The 20,169-nt window shown below is 30.8% G+C and overlaps 3 protein-coding genes across 3 annotated transcripts; 1 reads left to right on the top strand and 2 right to left on the bottom strand.

Annotated features, from left to right (window-relative positions):
• Positions 1–207: 207 nt before the first annotated feature.
• On the bottom strand, positions 208–2,890 carry LOC123298639. Its single transcript, XM_044880731.1, has 3 exons — positions 2,852–2,890; positions 1,911–2,681; positions 208–393 (listed from the first exon to the last, which is right to left on the bottom strand). The coding sequence occupies exons 1-3, from the start codon at positions 2,888–2,890 to the stop codon at positions 208–210; spliced, it is 996 nt and encodes a 331-aa protein (XP_044736666.1).
• An 894-nt stretch (positions 2,891–3,784) lies between these two features.
• LOC123297995 (fibroin heavy chain-like) lies at positions 3,785–7,943 on the bottom strand. Its single transcript, XM_044879845.1, has 3 exons — positions 7,893–7,943; positions 7,207–7,827; positions 3,785–4,624 (listed from the first exon to the last, which is right to left on the bottom strand). The coding sequence occupies exons 1-3, from the start codon at positions 7,941–7,943 to the stop codon at positions 3,785–3,787; spliced, it is 1,512 nt and encodes a 503-aa protein (XP_044735780.1).
• A 9,430-nt stretch (positions 7,944–17,373) lies between these two features.
• Positions 17,374–18,169, top strand: LOC123298990. The gene is made up of 2 exons (XM_044881092.1): positions 17,374–17,476; positions 17,550–18,169. The coding sequence occupies exons 1-2, from the start codon at positions 17,432–17,434 to the stop codon at positions 18,147–18,149; spliced, it is 645 nt and encodes a 214-aa protein (XP_044737027.1). The 5' UTR covers positions 17,374–17,431; the 3' UTR covers positions 18,150–18,169.
• The last annotated feature ends 2,000 nt before the right edge of the window (positions 18,170–20,169 follow it).

Below are 20,169 nucleotides of genomic sequence, written 5' to 3'. Positions count from 1 at the left end.
AACTCAGTTGTTGTTAACTTGCACCACTTTCATTTGCTAAAGTACTTCCAGCTGTACTCTACTCTTCTTCCGGTACCAACTCTTAAAATTCCTCTAGGCGCTAATCCAAATATTCCAAACTAAAATTAATTTTTTGTTGTGACGGCGGGAATCGAACTCGCTATCTTACGCATACCGCGTGCAGTCTTGCTTACGCATTTACAAAACTTAGCGGCTAGGAGTTGCAGTCCAATACCTTTCCACAGTACCAATTCTTGCTTCTGCTCCAGCTGCTGCTGTCCCATCAGTTCTACCAGTTGATCTACCTGCAGATGATCTTGTGGAAACTCTTAAAGGAACTCCAAGTACTCTACCGGTGAAACTTACTTCTTGTGTTGCGCTCAAATATGTTATCTAAATTAAATTAGAGAATAAATAAATAATGAGCAGAAATATAAAAACGGGTCACGACTGTTTAATATATTTGGCATGTTTACAACGTGGTAAACGTCTGTTATGGAATGGCTTGTGAGATGTAGCTATTAATTTGTATGAAATGTACAGGGAAAAATTTACACTTTTACTGTCTAAAAGAATAACAAGTTTTCATACCAGTTGTGCAGATAGCATGCATATTAATAATTTATTCATATTAATTAAAATTTAGTCGTCAAATAATAATACTATTAGTAAGACTGCTCTTAAGCTCTGCGAATATCGTACGAAATAGATAAAGATTTAATATATTTTACCTATATATAATAATTATAAAATGAATGTTATATGTACCCTACATAATAAATTTTTTTATTTATTATAAAATTATTTCAATGTTAATATTAACTCAACAAATTGAATTACCTAAATAAAAACAAATACCTTTTTGAATATCAATAAACTGTAATAAACAGGGTTTTCAAAGTACTGAGTCTTGATGCTACTAGCTAAATGAAAAGGTAATAAAAATCTTAAACATAAACGGGTGCGCTTCACTTTAGAATAATTGACTGTTTTTATTAAGGTAGTACCAGCATGAAATCACTTTTCGACAGATTTGGCCGAATTTTTTTTCTCGGGTTTATAATAGCTTTATTTATGAATTCCAAAAATTTCATAATTTTTGACCGTTTAGATCGCGAGATATTTAAAGACAAAGTTCGCGATTTTGAGGGTCATGTCCCATTTAAAGCATGTAAAATGTCCGGTCTCTCCAACAATTTTTTATGATATTATTATATATTGAAGAAAAAGTAGAAAAAAATGTTTATACAATAAAATTCTAAAAAAAAAATTTAGAAATTAATTTTCACTTTCGAGATATTAATTTTGACGTAAATTGATCGAAATTGGGACGTTGGCATAATTATTTCCCATTTTAAACGGTCAAAATTTCTGAAACTTTGGGAATTAATAGTAAGCATTATTAAATTCTTAAATTTAATTTTTCGTTAAATTCTGTCGAAAAAAAAATTGTACCATTGCTTTAACATAGAAACTGCAAATACCATGCTGGAAATACCTTAAAAACATTTTTTCGAAAATCGACTAAATTCAACAAAAACCGAAAGATAAAACAATTGTACATATAACTTTGCATTCAATGTCAGCAAAACATTTTCGATTTTCCAAAAACATTTTTGTGTTTTGACAACTAATTGCTTTCTGATCAAAACTCTTTTTCAACTTCTTATCGGATTGAAATTGTGTTTTTTTAACCCGCTTATATCAACTCATTTGTAAGAGTAGTAAGAGTGTAATCGAGCCTTAGAAGTCAAGTTGAACCTACTTGTAATTGTTCGATTAACTTAAATAAATTAAGTAAACATATGTAATGGTTATTCTTTTTTATTAAATTAAAAAATTACAATAATATTTATAAAACGCTATTATTAAAACTATGGCAATAATGGAATGTCATTATCTAAATGAACCTTAGCATACTCAGTTGCTGCTAACATTCCAGCTTGTGAAGCGCGTACATCTTGTCTTGCACCTTCTGCAATAGCTGCAATCTTAAGACTTTGTCCTCCAATGCTACTTGCTACTCCAACAGATGTAGATACTACTTGTCTGGCGATATCACCAGCAGCCTCTCGGATTAGACCAGCAACATTTCGACCAACTCTTGCTACAGTTTGCTCTGCAGTAGCGACTACAGCCAATAAATCGGAACCAACTCCAATAATTGCAGAGTCTAAGGCCATATTTAATTGGGATGTTGTTTTCTTGACAGATCCTTGCAAACCCAATACAATTGTATCCACAGTTTTTTGTAAGTCTCTAATTGTTACACTAGCAACACCATCAATTGCTTTGGCAGCCTTTCGTATAGCTGCATTGGAGTCTGCATCGGCTGTATCAATTACACTTGCAGCGGAGTTAGCAGATGCAACAATTTGTAAGGCAACTTTTCGAGCTGCATCTGTTAATGTTGCAGTTGCTAATCTTGCACCCGCAGCAGCAACTGTAGTAGCTCCAGCTCGATCAGCAGCAGAAACTGAAGCTGTTCCAACAGCTCCTGCCATTCTTTCCGCAGCACCAGTTACAGCTGCACCAGTCGCTGCACCAGTAGCTGCTCTTGCGGCACCAACTTCAGCTGCACCAGCCTCTGCAGCTCTTCCTGCAACACCAGCCCCTATAGCACCTCTAGAGGCCAATCCACCAGCTGCATGTACTTCTTCCGTTGCGCTCAAATATGTTATCTAAATTAAATTGGATAAGTGTTAAATAATTATCAAAAATATAAAAGCGGGCTGCGACTATTTAAATTTTTTAACGAACATTTTTAGCAAAACGTAGAAAATGTCTTTTAAGGAATGTATTATTTACTAAAAGAAAGAAAAATCTAAAAGAATATCGAATTTTTTCATACCAGTTGTGCTGATAGCAGGCATATTAATAATTTATTCATGTTTATTAAAATTTTGTGATCTAATAACTATTATTATGCCTGCTTTTTCGTTCTGTGAATCTCGTACGAAATGCGTAAGAATTCATAAGATTTTATATATTGTGTATTATAAATTGTACGTTTTATACCCTACGTAATAAATCTTTTTATTTATTTTATAATTATTTCAATATTAGCTCAACAAATTGAAATTACCTAAACAAAAATAAAAATTTTTTGAATATCAATAAATTTTAATATACAGGGACATTTAATAGTATTGAGCCGCTCGCTCTGCTGATGCTGATAACTAAATAAAAACTTAAAAATAAAAATCTTTTTCAAAAATAGACTATTGTTATTAGAGATACTTTTTAGAAAACCGATTAACTACATTTCACAAATCCGAACGATAAAACAATTCTGCTGAAAACTTTGCGCTCAATTTCATAAGAAAATTTCCAATTTTCCAAATTTTTTTAGTCTTTTACAACTAATGTTTTTTTTATGATCTAACTTACTTTTTCTAAATCTTATTTGATTGGAAATTGAGTTCGTTTTTTAATTATTTTGAAGGTCAATGTAAAATTTAACATAAATATACCATTAAATTTTCATCTTCAAACCAACCAGGTCCGTTATTTCAGAGATGAGAGAAAACTCTATGCACATATGTATTGTCAACATATAATAGTAAATAATAAAAAATTAAAATATTAGTTAAATTGGTGGCCTAATTGATTTCATTTTTTAATTTTTTTTAAAATGCACTATTTAAGTTCTATTGTTTGGGCGATATCTTATTGTGGTTCGAAGAAAATATTATTTTTTATTGATTAAGAAAAGCCAAATTAGAGTATTTAATTTATTTTTCAAAATTTTATTAAAAATAACAATAATTTATTAAAAAAAATATTATGGTATTATCGGAATCCCAGTTCCATAATGAGCATTTGCTGCACCTGCTGTTGCTCTCATGCCAGCTTGTGAAGCTCGTACATCTTGTCTTGCACCTTCTGCAACAGCTGCAATCTTAAGACTTTGTCCTCCAATGCTACTTGCAACTCCAACAGAAGTTGATACTACTTGTCTGGCGATATCACCAGCAGCCTCTCGGATTAGACCAGCAACATTTCGACCAACTCTTGCTACAGTTTGTTCTGCAGTAGCGACTACAGCCAATAGATCGGAACCAACTCCAATAATTGCAGAGTCTAAGGCCATATTTAATTGGGATGTTGTTTTCTTGACAGATCCTTGCAAACCCAATACAATTGTATCCACAGTTTTTTGTAAGTCTCTAATTGTTACACTAGCAACACCATCAATTGCTTTGGCAGCCTTTCGTATAGCTGCATTGGAGTCTGCATCGGCTGCATCAATTACACTTGCAGCGGAGTTAGCAGATGCAACAATTTGTAAGGCAACTTTTCGAGCTGCATCTGTTAATGTTGCAGTTGCTAATCTTGCACCCGCAGCAGCAACTGTAGTAGCTCCAGCTCGATCAGCAGCAGCAACTGAAGCTGCTCCAGCAGCTCCTGCCATTCTTTCCGCAGCACCAGTTCCTGCTGCTACTGCAGAAGATACAGCTGCACCAGTCGCTGCACCAGCAGCTGTCCTTGCAGCACCAGCTCCAGCTGCTAAAGCACTTCCAGCTGCACCAGCTCCTATAGCACCTCTAGTGGCCAAACCAGATCCCAAAGCTAGCCCTCCACCGGCTGCACATACTTCTTCCGTTGCGCTCAAATATGTTATCTAAAATAAATTGGTGAATTGTTAAATAATCTCAGAATAATAAAACTGGACAATTTAAGAACAAAGATTTTTGACAAACATTGTTGACTGCATGGTAAATATATTTTATGGTATAATTTTGTTAAACTAATTTACAGGGGCAAAGATAAAGTATGTTTTTCAAAAATCTTTTCACTTTTTCCACCGAAGATAATAGTTGATTTTCATACCAGTTGTACAGATAGTAGCAAACATATTAATAATTTATTCATATTGTTGCAGTTTTTTAGTCTAATTATTATTGTGTCTGTTCCGTGAATCTGTTCTGCGAAATATCTAAATATTCAAAAGATTTTTCCTATTTTAAAAAATAAATTATACTGTATATTATATGTTATAAAATGTACGTTTTATATCATACGTGATTAATTTTTCTATTTATTACAGATTAATTCAATATTGAAATAATAAATTGACATTAAATAATCATAAAATATTGTTTCCATATTATAAACTTTATTATACGTTTGGTGTAAACATACGCATCCTGTATGTTCTGATAACAAAACAATTAATTTAATTACAAGACTTTTTTCCATTGAAGAAAATATTTTTTTGTTTCGTATTGAAAACAATGAACTATTTTTGTAAATGTCTTTATCTTACAAGAAATTGAACCTATTGTATAATTGAAAAACATTTACTTTGTTCTCATAGTCAAGGTTTCCCATCAATATAAATCAATATATTCGTTACACTTAACAATTTTTGATCCTTTAAAATAGGTTAAGTTAGGTTAGGCTATAATGGCTGGCCACGAAGGACACACTTAGGCTATAAAGGTCATTGTGTTTTTTACCACCTTTTCTGCTGATAATTTCATTCATCAGCTTTTCAGTTACTTTCAGAGGCTGGGTACACCTCCTTCATGCATATACCATGCACTACATCAGCCCATCACAACTATTAATTAAATTAATTTTTGTTGCGACGGCGGAAATCGAACCCGCTAACATAGGCACACTGCGGACGGAATTGGTTACGCCTTAACCAACTGAGCTACTAGGGCGACATCCTTTAAAATAAAATGTTCAAAAATTGTTTTCAGCAACGATTGTAGAAAATCAAGCAATCATCATGTACTTTCTCTTAACACTTCTTTTAACTCTCTCTATTTCAAAAAAAATATATTTCTTATCATTAAGAAAAACTGAAAATAAATCGCTTTAAGTCCCATTTTGGAACTTCAAATAAAATGCCAGCAATAATCACACTTTCAAAATTCTATTCTTTTTGCTGCTTATAAATTCTCAACACCTAATAACCAATGGTAGCTGTGCTAACCGTGCTAATTTATTATTTCTGTGAAATAAAATTTTTTAGACCCAAGATTTTAAAAACAAGCAACCATATGTCATCCACTAATTTGAAAGTACTTGTTAATAAACTGCTTCATTTTCCCACATCTTCCTCCGAGGGTGAGTAAATGTATTTCCGCGTGGACTAATAATGAAAATATGTGAGCAAACTATATCGTCGAACTAAGTTTTACAAATTAGCTTCAAAATAGCTTTTCTTCTCGGCCAAATATTTTACGAGATTCAAGCCTTCAAAGTTTAAAAATTATATTTGTTCTATTTTGGTACGGAATTCTTAAAATTAAGTCTGGTCTCTTTAATGTATAGTCTGCGCATTTTTTATATCGGTATGTAAACATTTGAAATAAATACCGATTTCTGTACCTAAATGAGGTGTTTTTATTCAATTTTGTTCGTTGCAATTTATTTAACCAGTTTTTGAATACAACACCAAGCAAATGGCCACTTCTATCGGCAAAAACAAAATGTGCCTTTTTGCTGCCTTTTGATCCAAACAATCACTTTTTGGGCATGCAGTGGCGTTTCATGAGTCTCGTATAGATTCTTCGCTCCCAAAGCGAAATTTTTGCTTATTAATTTTGCTGCCAGAGAGTGAGAAATAAGCCTCACCGATCAATTCGACACTTTTGGGTTCTGATCAACATTGTCTCTGACCATATTTGTTCCATACACCACATCGACAAAAAAAGACACCAAACGACGAATAGTGTTGTTAGTCGACGCCTGTTGGCCACGATATTTTCGACGATAGTGATGCTTCATTGTTGGCGTGTTGTTTCATTCCAGTGTTAAAACTTTACTGAATTGACTTTTATAAGACATGTTTAATCGACTCACTCGGTTGACAAATTTCAAAGTTATTCAATGTTTACATACCGAAATGAAAGATTACACATCCAGTAGAATTTTGGGATAATTCGTTTCATACATCCCGCTAAATGTGGAGAAAACAGTTCTTATACAATTGTGGGACGCCATAAAGAATTGAAACTTACTCCATTCTTCGGCAACTTCAAGGAAACAATTTTGTATATAAATCTCTCTTATTTTTTCCAAAATCATTGAAATAATACAGAAATAAGAAAAAAATAATACATTCGTATATTTTTGTTAGTTTATTTTTTTATGTATACAAACAAAAAACTTAAAGTATATAAATTAATTAAAGAAATACGTTTGCATTCAAAGATTTCATTATGGTGTGGTACGAGCTACAAGTCTTACTCCTGCATCCATCATATTTGTTAAACCATGTTGTTCTAAATTGTTCGTATGTTCGGCCAAGGCAGCCAATGATGAGTACATACCATCAACCATTGTATAACCAGCAACACCCTGTTTGGTTAATGATTGCATCAATTTTGCAGATACTTCTAAAATATTAGTAATTTCTGCCCCAGTTTCTTTAGCTACAGCTTCAATTTCTTGCAACGCTCGTTGTACTTCTCTTTCTATAGCTGCAGTTCCACTTTGGACTGACGCCATTGCAACACCACCAGCTCTTTGAGCTACTGCATTAATTTCAGAACATCCTCTGGCTACAACTGCATCAACCATATCAGCTGCTGACACTGTTAATTCATCTGTTAATATGGCTGTACCGGTGACTATAGAAGAAATTGCAGCCATATTGTCTAATGTTCGTAGTGCCACTCCATTGATTCCAGCACTGACAGTACTTGCTACACCAGCAGTTGTTTCACCTACTCGAGCTGCAATCAATCGTGAACCTGCACCTAATGCGACACCACCTGCACCGGCTAATCCAGCACTTTTTGCCATAGCGGCAGGAGCAACACTTGCAGCCCCAGCTCCTACTTCTGCTGTGCCATAAACTGGTAAAACCTATAAATAATAAAACCATTTAGATTTTTTGACAAGGTTTGATTGACATGAAATTAATAACATACCAAAATTCCAAAGAGGAATAAAATCTTAGCCAAAGAAAATCTGGAATTCATTGTTCTTGATTAAATTTAAAAATAATAATCAATGATAATAAAAAGTCAACTGTTATTTTATATGCATATTTTTATCTATAACATATACAAATAATAAAATAAAAATACATATTCGAGTCAACATTTCATAAAATAATTTGTACACAAAGCGAATTTAATCCAAAGCAATATTAATCGATAATTGGCTAAATAATACGAATTAATTTATTTATTTATTGAATTTTATGAAACAATTTTTAGAAAATATGAATACGAAAAACAATAGAACTAAAACACTAAATGACTAAGCGTCATTGATATTTATACGCAAGTACGTAATACTAAGCTTCTGTCGTCAAGCGTGATTGGGCCAGCATTTGACAATCACACTTTGTCCTTCTAGAACTTGATCAAACGTGATTGGGCCAGCATTTGACAATCACACTTTGTCCTTCTAGAACTTGATCAAGCGTCAACCGAATCTGCCAAGTCTTTCTTTTTGGCAGCCCTGCCCAAAAGCTAATAAATCTTGGTTTACAATACACTTTTAAAATTGCTTATGAATTGTTTGATGAAGTGATCGGTTGTAATACTCATTTTTACTTTTGCAGCTGGAAAATATAGTATATCTACTTTTGGGCTAGGGAAGGAAAGATGGATTTCACTATTTTGTGGTTTTAAGTGATAGCAATAGCTCGGATAAATCATACTAAAAATACACTGCATGACGTCTTATCTGTATCCAAAAACACTGTGCAAAATAAACAAAATAATGGAACGAAGGTAGTGTGTTTGAGAGAAAAAATACTAACTAATAACAATAATTAATAATTCTACAATAATATTTCGGACTTATTCTTGCAACCGTCAAAGTTATATTAAAGACGCCTCCTGCTATTCACTAATTTATTGTTTAATAATTATTAATGTTCTCAAAGGGTGTGAGGATAATGCTTTACACCCCCTTTACTATTTCAAATATAAACTTAAAACTACAAATTTCATCCAAAAAATATCAACTTTTTACAAAACGAAAACAACATTTAAAATAATTGAATTTACTAATTTTTATCATCGAAATAATAATTTCTCTATAATTTCTATGCATAAAAAATTGATAAAAAATTTATAATATTAATTTTTAAAACCAAATTATTTAATTTCAATAAATGATCCATCAAGAAATTCAAGTTTTTACTCTATTTTTAAATACAGTTTTTTTCCATAAAGGATCCAACGAGACGAAAATGTAAGAGGTATACCCCTCAAATGACAAATCCCTTATAATCAGTCTCCCACAAATTCCATGCTACGTTTTTTCAGATCAATAAGAGCTTAAATATGACGTTATCATGCTCATTTAAAATATAGTGAAACAATAAAACCGCGTTGTTTTTTTTTTTTTAGCCCTCCATTTAATCATTGTCAATATTTTACCGCGCAAATAACGTAAAATTCTGGTTTAACATTAATTTTGCGACAAACTTTTGTTCCTATTTTCGAAAACAAAACAATCCCTCATGAGGCATTTAAGTTTTTAGAATTGAAGAATATAATTTTTAAGGATATATATTTGTATTTGATTTTCAATTGTAAACAGTAGAGGAAAAATATACAAGAAATCTCATTTGTATATAAAATTATAAAATTTAATTAAATAAAGATAAACTTCATGATATAAAAACGATATGTTTTTTGAAATATTATTACAAATTACAATTGATAATCAAATAGACGAAACATGGCGCGTTTATATCTGGTGCAATTCATTTGTTTAATTTATTTGGTAAATAATTTTTCATTCAATTTTATAATTTTTGGAAAATTCTATCGTATTTTATCCGTACTCATTCTTATGGAAATCGTAATTGTATCCTTGCTTAATTTTACAAATTAGTAGCCACTATGATAACTGTTTTTACTTTTTACATGCCTTGTTTCACTTTAAACGAACAAGATATTAATATTGCTAGGGGTACATTTAAATAAAAATTTCATGAGGATAATTTGGAATACAAACTACAAAAAACAAAACAAAAGTCGAAACAGAACAAAATAAAAGTCGTATGAAACTTTTTATTTAATTTTGAAACTTATTTAAAAAAAAAAAAAAAACTGATAATAACGAATGGTTATCCATTTTGTATAACTAATTTTACAAAACTGAACTTTACGCAGAAACCTTTCTTTTACGAAGTAACGATTTCGGAAACAAATTTTTTCTTACAATTTCTTCTATCTGGAATTAAAATTTCAGTATTTATTAATGTAAAAAATTATTTATTCATTTAATTGTAGGCGAGCTATTCGGATGTACTGGCAACGGAAGCAGTAGGTGGAATGGTAGGAATGGCTGGAATGGCAGAAGGTATGGCTGCTAAAGGCGCAGCGGGAGCAGCAACGGCCGCTGCCACTACTGGTGCCGCAGCTGCAGCAACAGCTACTGCTGCTACTGGTGCCGCTGCTGCCGACGTTGCCGGTAAACGTGCTGCGGGTATGGGCATATCTCTTACAAGAGACGTTGCTAATCAAGGAATATTAGCTGCTGGTGCTCGTAAAGCTGCAAACGATTTATTGCTAGGAACAGATGCTGCCGTTGCCATTGTACAATCCAGTGCAGATGCAAATCAAGCAGCAATTGATACAGCTGTTGCAAAATTGGCAGCAGTTATCCATACTACTGGTGATGCTCTCCAACTTGATACAGCAACATTAAATGCTCAAATGATAGAAATCGTCAAAGGAACCATTGGAACAGTAATGACTGATTTAGGTGCAACAATAGCAAGTACAAAAGCACTCGTTAATGAAGAAGTCGCCGGACTTGATTCAATTGTAGGAGCAGCTGTGGCAGGTATTCTAAAAAATGTTCAAGGTGCCACAAGTACAATTGCAACTTCATGCCATGCTGCACTCCAAGCAACGAAAAATAATGTTATAACTCTCTCAAAAGCAGTAAGTGGTGATGCTTTAGCTATGAGAGCAACTGTGGACAGCGGCATGATAGCAGCTGATGCAAATATTCAAAAAACCCTTTTATTGGGGGCTAATACTTTAAAAGCAGGCTCCAGTATACTTGGTAGAACACCTTAAAATAAAAAAATTTGATTTATTTATGTAAATACCCACTTTTTTTTTAAATAAAAATTTTCATTTATAAAAGTTATATTAATACTGATTTTTTTTTCTTGTAAATCCAACCAATTTCCAAAAATCTAATACGATAAAGAATTTTAGTTTTAGGTTTAAAGCTATTGTACATTTTTTGGACCTATTTGTAACAAATCAAAAATATGTGTGGACGTCTAGGTAGTCTAGCACCGAGCATGGACGATATCGGGGGAGCTGTAATTTCAAGATCATTAACTAAGAAAATTGATCGTTGCCGCACAAACTTAAAAGTAATAAATATCTGGGTTTTTTCTAATTTCTCCGACACTGTAGACTTTGGACCGAAACTCTTATTTACCTATTACTAAATTTGCCAGGTTAAATTTTAAAAAGCAGTTATCTCAATACTACCCTTCTTCTGTTTTTAAGCTACCTTAAGATTACGTCCACACAATTTTTACTAGCTGCAAGTGATTCTAAAAGATGTACGTTATATTTATAACTACTTGTTTTGTGGTAGGTATTTCCAAGATTCCTATTAAATAATCCATAAGTTCCATCGAAAATGGATGAAAAGTCACTAAGAAAGAAGAAACCAATTGATAATATTATGATTGACAATTAATTCTATAAACATTCTGCCCTTTTCCTCTAATTATCGAATTCGACTTTTAAATTTTGATACAGATTATTTAATTATTCTGCTGGTAAGAATGGTATCTTCAAGCTAGGCAAAATAAGGCGTTGAAGACAAAGAAAATTACGTTATTGAGAATATTTTTTTTTTGTATTTTGCAAAAATATATTAGAAACAAAACATATAATTTTTATCTTATTTACGTTTTTCTTATTTTCAATATTATTTTATTTTATAATAAATTAAATCAATAAAAAAATACCGATAGTCAATGTTTAGTTAAGAAATTACGGAAGATGATGGAAAAAATATACATATTTTCTTATTCTAATTAATTTATTACTTCATAAAATTATTTTTTTCAATAAATATTTATGACAAATTAACACTAGATATCATATCATGATGATACGTCTTTTCATATTTAAGAAACAAATATTATATCTACATATTTCTAGATATAAATTGCGATGCATTTTTATAGAAACTTATACATGGAATAAACACCCAGTATCCGGTTGATTTGTTTTTGAAAAAATATTTTAGGTAGCAGCAAAATGAAATTTTTACAAGTATTTATTTTTTGTTTAATGTTGGTAAGTAAAATTTCTTTAATGATATTTAAAATTTAATCAAAGTTTTATTTTTTTTTTACCATCGACCACTATTAAATTCCTGTTTGATCCAACGTTATTAAAGAAACAGAAAATATTTACTACGTTTGAAGTCTAATCAAAAGCTGATTTTAAACCCACAGCCTGACTATTTTTGGCGTTTTGATAAAGACGGTGTATATTTCAGGTTGCCATCAACTGTGATCTGTTACGTAAACTACAACCAGTGAATACATACAGAATATCACCACAATTTCGCGCAGCTGAGGCAGGATTTCAGGGAATGCAAGGTATGCGTCGTGGTCAATCTACTATGACGAATGATATTGAAATACGCGAACAAGAAGTTTTAAAAGTAGAACATGGAGATTTACCAATTTTAGCACGGCCAAGACCTGTTCGTAAATAATATTTCATTCTTCAGGCTTGTTTTAAACTTTTCATTGTTTTCTTGTAGTAATAAATTTTTTTTTTAAGTTATTGATGTTGTTTGTATTATCTTCCATCCCCATTTCTCAATTTAGATTTGCAATTTTTCTTTTAATAAAATTTTCCGGCTATTTTGAGTTTACAAAAATTATATACAGGGTGTTTTTTTTAAATTGGCATTGGCAAAAAAAATATAAAAAAATTGAAAAAATTCACAATGATTTTGTGATTAAATACAAAATACTTCGTTCAATGTTTCAAATAAAAGTTATCGTTTTTCCGTTATAAAATACGAATCATCTACAAAAAATTCCAATTCAAATACGAATCATCTATAAGGTTCCATTTGAAAAAATGAAGTTGATCACCATTTAACCAAGAGCCTATTCACCTAAAAATAATCATGCAATTAGGATGATTAATCAAGACTTAGAAATAGTCAAATTTTTTTTGAAACAATTGTTTGTATTTGATTTATTTTTTTGCAAATGTTAAAAAAGATGCGATATATTGGCCGCATAATTAATATGATAAACGATACCGATAATCGTTGAAGCATAATTCGATAAAAGAAAAACTTTTACTTTTATTTATTTAGATATTTTTACAATGTAAATAAAGTTATTTCACAATTTGAATAACTTGATATAAATTAAACTAAAAGTATTTTCTAAAATCGAATAAATTGGTATAAATTTGCACGTATTAATACTTACTTAAGTAGATAAATATTTGATCAGTAATTTTCATTTTCTAAATTCCAATTCCATTTGAATCGGTAATTTTTGAATTATGACAAATTATATTAAAAAATATCCAATTTAATTTCGTTAAAGAACGTTATTAATAAAACTTCTCCATTTTGACCTATTTTTACGCCGCAATGTTGTTCAGTTTGGTTAACAAAACAAAAAATAAACTATCTGAAATCTGAAAAATACTTTTTTGACTGTTTCAGAACTATATACATATCATTTTTTTATCACCGAAGAAAAATGAAAGGTGTTATAAGTTAAACGTGCCTGTTTTTATGGGTATCTATACGACTGTCTATGGCATCGTAGCTCCTAAACAGATGAATCGATTATGATTTATTTTTTGTATGATAGGTAATTTGAGCGAGAGAGTTCTTAAGTTTCAAGTTTGAGTTTAGGGCTTCGTACTCGATAACAACTAGAAAAGAGGTGATGATCTTCAAACGGCTGAGTAAATTTTCGATTAAATTACCTTTCAAACAAGTAAAAGTCAAAATCAATTTATCCGTTTAGGAGCCACAATAGGATAAACGAATCGATCAGATCTGATTTCTTGTCGAGGATTTCTTTAAATTTTTTATTCAATATTATTTTAAAATCTGAGTAAGCAAAATCTGTTTAAATACAAAGAGCCGGCAGCCATGATAAATTTGCGTTAATATTCATCAATGACGTTATTAGTAGGGAGCATAGAAGGTGGAGGGAGTAGCTAAATAGACCGAAGCGCTGTTATCTTATAAAATTTGCAAAACACCATGCGATTTATTTCAAAAATGGCTAATTTTCCAATGTTTACGGGTAAATGGTATAGTAAATGTCAAATTAAAATCATAGAAAAAAAAATTAATGCTGTAAAATAATTTGCTGCAATAGAAATTGTGAAAATAAGAATCGAAATTGCATAAATAATATTTTGTAAACCCTCATTACGGCACCCTCAAATTTTCGTTATTTATAGGAATATTGATTTGAAATTTTGCATAGTCTTACTGGATGATGGATCACATTTTTTTAAATACTTAACCGAAATCTAAACTTTAAACTTAGTCTACTACAAACTGACAAATAGTTTCTGTAGTTTGGTTACACAAAATGATGAACAAAAATTAAATTGTCTTAACTAGTCGAAAATTGCAAGAAATTCAGCCCGCTATGAAAATATGTCTGGGTTGGCTCTTGGTCAATTGAATTTATTTAATTTAATAATATTTAAATATTTAAAATTGTAACAAACATAAAATTATATCTAAATCAAACAGGACAGGTATAAAATCTGAGTACAATTTATAAAATTATGACAATTTGAATAAATTTTATCACCGATTTCATTTAATCCGTCGATATTATTTTTAGAAAAACAAAATGTCTTTTAAAATATTTTCATTTTCTATGATCGCATTATTATTGGTAAATATTTTCAGTTTAAATTTTTTTCAATTTTCATTTTCATTTAAACTATTATTATTATTATTATTATTATTATTATTTGATATTTTAGAACATCGGTGTATTTACTACAGCAACAAATAGAGCTGCAGAAATGGCTGAAAGTACAATAATTTCAGCCGCAGGTCGGGGTGCGGGAAATTTTTTTAACACTATTATCACGGGGATGGCCGCGTCAAATGTGGCGTCTACAAATTCAATAATTAATGATATTGATTTATGTGAAAGCCAATCTGAAGGCGTTGTAATCGGGGAAGAAGCACAAATTTCAGCTGTTGCAGAACGAGCAGCAGTTTTAGTTTCAGCTGCTGCTGATCGAGGTGTAACTCGTATTGAACAGATCATTCAACAATTGGCTGCACGATTAATGGGTACGGCTGGAAGTGCAGTTGCTGTAGCTAATTCACAAATAAAATTGGCCACCGGGGAAATTAATGCTATCACTGATCGAGCTGCAATGGAGGCACAACTAATCGCTCGTTCCGCACTTACTTCTGCAGAAAGAACAATTAGCTCAGCAGCTGAATTAGCTGTGGCAGTAGCTCAAAGTGAACTCAGTGCTCTTGGTGCTATAACTAATATTGCTGCTCAAAAGACGAAACTTCTTGCTGAAGGCTTAGCAGGCCACATGTCAGTTTCAACAATGTCATAATTGATTGCTTTTAAATAAGATACATGTACATGAATATTTATTTCAATTTTGGATTTGTTTTTCGAGTTTCTTTTATAATAAAATATATTTTTCCAAGAATTCTTTACTTTTAATTTATTTCATTTATCGAATTTTTAATTTCAATTTTTAACACTTATACATCGCGGAGGGTAATGTAGCTTTAACAGTTCTGCGCTTCTTATAAATCAGTAATCATAATTTGGTAGACTCTACGTGCAATTGATAAATTTCAAAATATTTTTATTTGTTTTTAATAAAACAAATAATTCATTTCATTCAATAATTTTATTCGTCACTCATTCATTTTTTAATTGAAAAATAAAACATGATTTCGAATTATTCTTTAACAATAATATTTAGACAATAAAACGGCAAAATAAAGAATAATGTTTTCAAAATGTTCTTTTACAATAATATTTAGATATAACGTCAAAATAAATTGTTTTCTGTATAAAAACGTCATCTATATTTACAATTCTGGCGTTAAGATATTACTTTTAAAATCAATTACCTAAATTGATATAAAATATGTCCCCATTTAAAAAAATATTTCAATCACGGTTTAAATTACTTTAGGAATCTGTTACATGTTATTAATTCATTCCATTTTTAGTTAAGATACAAAAATTTATAGATCAAAATGTCATTTACAGTATTTGCTTTTTCTGCGATCGTATTATTATTGGTAAATTTTATTATAATATATTATTGAGAAAGTCAGTTTCATTCACAATTTTTTCAAACGTTTTAGAACTGCAGTGTATTTACTACAGGAACAAATAGAGTTGCAGAACTGGCTGAAAATGCAATGGTTTCAGCTGGAGCTCGAGGTATGGGTAATTTTTTAGACTCTATTTTGGCAGGGATGGCCACTTCGAATGTGATATCTTCAAATGCAATAGTTAATGACGTGGAAGCATGTCAAATGGATTCTGCTAACATTATAATCGGAGAAGAAACACAAATTTCAGCAGTTTCAGAGCAAGCAGCTGTTCTAATTTCGGCAGCTGCTGATCGATGTGTAACACGTATTGAAGAGATTATTGAACAATTAGCTGCACGATTAATAGGCACAGCTGGTAGTGCAGTGGCTATGGCTAACTCACAAATAAAATTAACTACTGGAGAAATTAATGCTATCACTGATCGAACTGTAACAGAAGCACAATTAATTGCTCGTTCTGCACTTGCCACCGCAGAAAGAACAATTAGTTCTGCCGCTGAATTATGTTTAGCAGTATCCCAATCCGATAAAAATGCTATTAGAGCTTTAGCTGATGTTGCTGCACAACGAACGAAAATTCTTGTTGAAGGTTTAGCAGGTCCAATGTCAGTGGCTACAAAGTCATAACTTCGTTTTCAATTGTTTTGTAAAGAAATATATCCTAAATTCATATTTATTTCATTTGTAATTTTTAGTAATAAATATAAAATATCGAAAAATCGTATCTTTTTTTGATTTTATTTCGCAATTTTGTTTAAAACAGACCTCAGGCTTCCCAGTCCTCATTACAGAACCTGCAGTCATACCTGCTTGTCTATCTAATTCAAATATCAATGTCTACTTATAATTCGTTAATCATGGATGGCAATATAGATTCTTTAGAAAACAAGAAATTTATTTTGTTATAGTCGACTTGTCTTTCATTAAATGAGACTTAATTATAATCACTGGGTAAATAATAATAATCATAAAATTATATCTAAATCAAACATTAAAGGTATAAAATCTGAATACCATTTACAAAATTATCTCAGTTACATTTTGAATAAATGTTGAGATCGATTTCACTTAATTCATCGATTCTATATTTAATTGAAGAAAAATAATACAATAAAACAAAATGTCTTTAAAAATATTTACATTTTCTGTGATCGCATTATTATTGGTAAATATTTTCAGGATAAATTTTTTTCAATTATCATTTTCATTTAAACTATTATTATTTTTTTATTCTTTAGAACATCGGTGTATTTACTACAGCAACAAATAGAGCTGCAGAAATGGCTGAAAGTACAATGATTTCAGCCGCAGGTCGAGGTGCGGGAAATTTTTTTAACACTATTATTGCGGGAATGGCCGCATCAAATGTGGCGTCAACAGATTCAATAATTAATGATATTGATTTATGTGAAAGCCAATCCGAAGGTGTTTTAATCGGGGAAGAAGCACAAATGGCAGCTATTGCAGAACAAGCAGCAGTTTTAGTTTCAGCTGCTGCTGATCGATATGCCACTCGCATTGAAGTGATTATTCAACAATTATCTGCGCGTTTAATGGGTACGGCTGGTAGTGCAGTTGCTGTAGCTAGTTCACAAATAAAATTAGCCACCGGGGAAATAAATGCTATCACTGATCGAGCAGTAAGTGAAGCACAACTAATTGCACGTTCTGCATTAGCCACTGCAGAGAGAGCAATTAGTTCAGCTGCTGAATTATCTGTGGCAGTTTCTCAATCTGAAACAGGTGCCATTCAAATTATAACTGATGCTGCTGCACAAAGGGCAAAGCGTCTTGCTGAAGGTTTAGCAGGTTGTATGACAGTTGCAACAGTATCATAATTTAATTTTTAAATATTTTTGTAAAGAAGGTTTATATAAAATTTATATTTATATATTGATATTTTGTTTTGTTTTGTGAATTTTTTAAACAATATTAAATGTAGTAATCTGAAACCTTTCGTATCTTTGATTGCTTGCATTTCGAAAACCTTATCCTACTTTTAATAAAGAGCCATCCTCGTAGAATGAGATGTAAATCAAAGTGTGAAGGAATTCACATAAATATGAATAGCTTTAGAAGGCAGCTGTAAATGAATTACATACAGTCATATTTAAATACTTCTTCACTACGAAGCATTGAAAAGATTTCTGTTTATCTTACTGTTTCACACACGAATTAGAAATTTCATTTTTATGAACAAATCAAAAGTAGAGTATTTATTTTCGAATACCCTTTTCTGTAGTAGATACTCTGAATAACTGCCCAGTAATTACATTATTCTGTTTTTATGGTTTTATCATCCAGGAGTAAGTTTTGATTAACGATCGAATATTAAAAATATTATGAAGAATATAATTAAAGAGTTTAATAAGCAGAAGTCCAAAGAAAATATTTATTAAAAAAATATTAATTTTCGATTTTCGTCATAAAATAATTCAAATATTTTCATATGACTCGTATCTATATCAAATAAAGAAATAACTTATAGGTATAAATTTTACGGAATTATCTGAATGTATGAGGATATAGACTTAAATTTCATTTTTACTTAGCAATTAAAATGAAATATGTTATTTTTTACATCGCTTTAACGGTAAATATTTATTTAATTTTATTGAATTAATTTATTAAAGTTAATTATATAATCCTCCTACCTTTTGTTTTAAAATTTATTTTTGCAAAAAATTTTACTCTTTGGCGGAAATGTGCATTCTAATGCAAAATTAGTATACTTATTACGATGGCAACCAAAAAATTTATCAGGAGCGTGGAACCCTCTAGAAAACTTCACCATATTATATATGTTTCTATTCACCAAAGTGTAAAATATATATAGCTCACAAATATATATAGCTTCTTAGAATAAGAGATCAATTTTACAGATGGAGCTCACGCAAAACCTCTCCGAGGAAATTCTTTATTCCCAACAAAATAAAAAGCCATTAAAAAATTTAAAAATTAAAACCTCGAAACGGCTCAATCGAATTTTATGAAATTCTTTTCGGAACATATTGCCGTTAATACGCTTCGATTAGCACCACAACGAAGCCAATATCATTTTTTTGTCCGCGCGATATCGGTCAGAATAAAATTTAAGAAAAAGCTCGCCTGACTCGAAACGGATCGACCGAATGTAAAATAAAATTCTTTTCGTTTTCCTAATTAGACAAACTTATTTGGTAATATCTATAATTGCTTTAGGTAATGATAAACATATGCATAGCGCAAAATGTTGGTAAAATATTTGAAGGTGATGCAAATGAAGCATTCAAAAATTATCATCAAACAGTTGCCGCTGTACAAATTGGACAGTTTATGAATAGCTATGCAAGTTCAATAAATGAATTAGTTGATGAATGTGTGATGTATTCGATGGAAATTTTAATTTTCTTTGGTTTAATGTTCATTTCAAGATTTTTATCATTTTTTTATATTGCTGACTTATATGCACCATTAAAACTATTGAAATGTATTCTTAGATTTATCATCTTTTTTGAATTTTAATAACTATGTGATTAAAAAAATTATTAATAATCTTATTTCAAAATGATTTATCACCCTTTCTTAATCCTAATCTTAATCCAACTAAATTTCAAGAAAAATTATAATATTAGATGAGAACTTCTTGTTTTATTATAGGAATATCAAAAGCGGTGTGAACTTATCCTATATGAATTTATAAATCGTAAATGTTTGCATTTAACAATGACGTTATCTTTTCGTTTTAAGTGATCGGATTATTTGAGGACTGTCTGGATCTTCAAAAGTAGGCATAACAGTGGTATTATGGGAAATCGGCGTATGAATTATATGTTTTCATAAATTTCTCCAAAATTAGTCCGTAGAAATTTAAATAAA

The sequence above is a fragment of the Chrysoperla carnea genome, chromosome 4 (assembly GCF_905475395.1).
Source record: "Chrysoperla carnea chromosome 4, inChrCarn1.1, whole genome shotgun sequence".
Taxonomy (NCBI): Eukaryota; Metazoa; Arthropoda; class Insecta; order Neuroptera; family Chrysopidae; genus Chrysoperla; species Chrysoperla carnea.
Note: the sequence above shows the minus strand (reverse complement) of the source record. Positions and strands in the feature narration are given on the sequence as shown.

Excerpts from the sequence above, each read along its gene's own strand:
- LOC123298639 (XM_044880731.1), bottom strand. The coding sequence starts at position 2,890 with ATGAATAAATTATTAATATGCCTGCTATCAGCACAACTG. Across the intron at positions 2,682-2,851 it reads GCCTGCTATCAGCACAACTG|ATAACATATTTGAGCGCAAC; the intron begins GTATGAAAAAAT and ends AATTTAATTTAG. Across the intron at positions 394-1,910 it reads CAGCAACTGAGTATGCTAAG|ATAACATATTTGAGCGCAAC; the intron begins GTTCATTTAGAT and ends AATTTAATTTAG.
- LOC123297995 (XM_044879845.1), bottom strand. The coding sequence starts at position 7,943 with ATGAATTCCAGATTTTCTTTGGCTAAGATTTTATTCCTCTTTGGAATT. Across the intron at positions 7,828-7,892 it reads TATTCCTCTTTGGAATTTTG|GTTTTACCAGTTTATGGCAC; the intron begins GTATGTTATTAA and ends TATTATTTATAG. Across the intron at positions 4,625-7,206 it reads CAAATATGATGGATGCAGGA|ATAACATATTTGAGCGCAAC; the intron begins GTAAGACTTGTA and ends AATTTATTTTAG.
- LOC123298990 (XM_044881092.1), top strand. The coding sequence starts at position 17,432 with ATGTCTTTAAAAATATTTACATTTTCTGTGATCGCATTATTATTG. Across the intron at positions 17,477-17,549 it reads CTGTGATCGCATTATTATTG|AACATCGGTGTATTTACTAC; the intron begins GTAAATATTTTC and ends TTTATTCTTTAG.